Source organism: Eurypyga helias, unplaced genomic scaffold, assembly GCF_000690775.1.
Source record: "Eurypyga helias isolate BGI_N326 unplaced genomic scaffold, ASM69077v1 scaffold20165, whole genome shotgun sequence".
In the NCBI taxonomy this organism is placed as follows: domain Eukaryota; kingdom Metazoa; phylum Chordata; class Aves; order Eurypygiformes; family Eurypygidae; genus Eurypyga; species Eurypyga helias.
In genome coordinates, this window is record NW_010251027.1 from 31,631 (window position 1) to 34,128 (window position 2,498).

Here is a 2,498-nt window from a genome sequence, read left to right on the forward strand (position 1 = left end):
TCTTCTTAAGGGGAAGAGCCTTTATATCACATCCAGACTGCATCTCAAAAATTCCCTTTCCCAGCTCTCAGGACCCTGAGGAAGCACTGATAACACAGACTGGCTCAACTGGTTTGCAGCTCTGCAGGCATCTCACGGACGGACTTACCCTGGAAAAGGTTCATAAGGGACTCTGCACAGGCTTTCTTTCTCTTGGAACTCACTTTCTGCACTAAATGTAAAAAGCAGAAAGACCCCGTCTCCCTGGGTGGTTTAGGGGTTGCAGGAGCAGGATGCGGCTCCAGGCTGCCCTCCCGCAGGGGCAGGGAGGTGCATGGCTGCTCAGACACCGTGCTCACAACCCCGCGACCCACAGCAGGTCCCCGGGGGGTTTGATGTGTGGAATCGTGGGAGACAGGTCACCTTCTGGACACAGCACAGGTCTAACCTGGAGATACCGTGCTCTTTCTTCCCTGTTCTGAAGCGTGGTGTTTGTGCCCTCGAGGGCCCTGTGAGCTGACCCCAGACGCTCTGTCTGCCGTGCTTTAGGAGGTGGGGCTGAGCTCGGGCAGACCTGCCTGAACTGGCTGTAAACTCGCTTGCTTGGGCACCGCTGGCCGGCGTAACACCGCGGCGTGGTGGCTGCTGAACGCACCAGAGCCCCAAGCAGTTTGGCAGCAGGCGCTCTCGTAGCTTATTACCTGTTCCCAAACTGGTTAGCTTGAATCCAGCCGTGATAGCTCTACGTTGGGTCACGGTTGTACCAACGTTTGCAGCGTGGAGAAACCAGCACCCTCTCCTGGAGCTCAATTAACTCCTAGTTGTAAGCCGCAAGTCCTCCTCTCTGCCCTCTGGCATAGGTGGGAGAGGGATGAAGTGTTTCATTCTGTATTTTTACCTTCATCAACTCCCCAGAGAAGTTTTGCTTCTGGGGGGAATTTACCTCTTTGCAGCCTGTTGGCATCCTGCATAGGAAAACGGTTAGCATGTGTTTTTTGAGCAAGAATGTTTAAAAACAAAGGCCACTGACTAGTTTTGATGTTTTATTTCTAATGCACCATCCTTTTTTTTTTTTTTCAAAGGTTGAGGTTTTCTTGTTTGCTTTTTTGATTTGGAAATAACCTTGGTGGTGTTCCCTTGCAGATGAACGAAGATTTCCCCAGCCTCAGGAGCCCCAGCTGAGCTCGTACAGAGGCTTCTGATCCTGCCAAGCCGAGAGCTTTGTGTGGGAAGAGGACGTGAGTCAACAAATGGTCTCTGTGAGCTGCCAGGAGCTGTTGCCCTCCTTGACCAGCTCTTCCCTGCTAGGGAGCTTTGCCGGTGCTCTGCAGCGCAGCGTCCTGCCATCCCTTCTGCCGGGGCACAGCAACGAGAGGGCGTCCGGCCACCCAGAAGGCTCTGGCCATCTCCTTGTGGGCAGCACCAGCCCCTTGGAAGACACCCCGCTCCCCCCATCCTGTGCAAAGGGGGAAGATGCAAAACCCCAAGTCGCTGTCTGCGAGCCTCACCTCAGGCTGCCTGATTTCCGCAGCAGGCTCTCCCAGGGCTTCATTCCCACTCTGGAGGAGATTGAGGAATTCCTCAAGGAGAAGGCTGAGTTCCTCAAAGACGAAGCAAGCGAGCTTCACCCAGCCGGAGGGAAGATCGAGATCAAATCTGAGATCAGCTTAGGTAGCTCTGGGAGACAGCCCATCTCCAGTGTGCTTCAAGAAGGTGTCTCAAACGCTGCCCAGCCTGGAGGGTCAGCTGAAGGTAGTGACCAGGCAGTAGCTGCTGGAAGCATTCCTGTCATCCTCCAAATCCAGCCTCTCCAGATGGCCAGTGGCAGCCCACTAGCACAGAGTGCTACAGGCGGTGTCAGGGTAAACCAGCTGGTTATCAGCTTGCAGGGCCAAAAACAGTCCCTCCTCCCTCAGGTCCAGCCCCCTGTAACCATCACGGACCAGAAGTATGTCAAAATTGCCCCCCTGCCAGTCTCCATGAGGCCAGGGGCACTGGGGGACGTGGAAGAGGTGGAGGCAACTCCCAAGTGTCAGCAAGCCCCCCTTTCCCTCATCCGCATCCATAAGTGCTCACACCCGGGCTGCGGGAAGATGTATGCCAAGAGTTCCCACCTCAAGGCTCACATCTGTCGGCACACCGGCGACAAACCCTACACGTGGGCTTGGCCCAACTGTGGCTGGCGGTAAGTGGGAGCCACGGGACTCTGTGCCAGCGGGTGTCCCGGCCGCAGGTCTGCCGCTGCGTGCCACGATGCGGGAGAGCTCCTGGCTACGGAAAATCCAGGAGAAAATCACAAGTTGAATTCCCCGAGTGAGAGCTGGAAGGAGGCTGGGAGGAGTACGCTTTGTGGAGCGCTTTGGGTGGTTTTCGTTCGGTCTAGAAGTGCTGAAATCCTCCAGCTGGGGAAGCATAGCTGACACTCCCAAATCCCCCTTGAACTAGGTGACCTTCTGGCAATGCAGCTTTTCCAAGGATCGTGTAACTTTGAAAGCTTTCTTTGCCAAGTTCGGGATAAT

The 2,498-nt window shown here is 55.3% G+C and overlaps 1 protein-coding gene across 1 annotated transcript; it reads left to right on the plus strand.

Moving 5' to 3' along the window:
• The first annotated feature begins 1,229 nt into the window (after positions 1–1,229).
• Positions 1,230–2,168, plus strand: LOC104509824 (Krueppel-like factor 15). The gene has a single exon (XM_010151887.1). It carries the CDS (start codon positions 1,230–1,232, stop codon positions 2,166–2,168), a length of 939 nt encoding a protein of 312 aa, XP_010150189.1.
• The last annotated feature ends 330 nt before the right edge of the window (positions 2,169–2,498 follow it).

Bases quoted from the DNA above. Each gene is read 5' to 3' on its own strand.
- LOC104509824 (XM_010151887.1), top strand. From the start codon at position 1,230: ATGGTCTCTGTGAGCTGCCAGGAGCTGTTGCCCTCCTTGACCAGCTCT.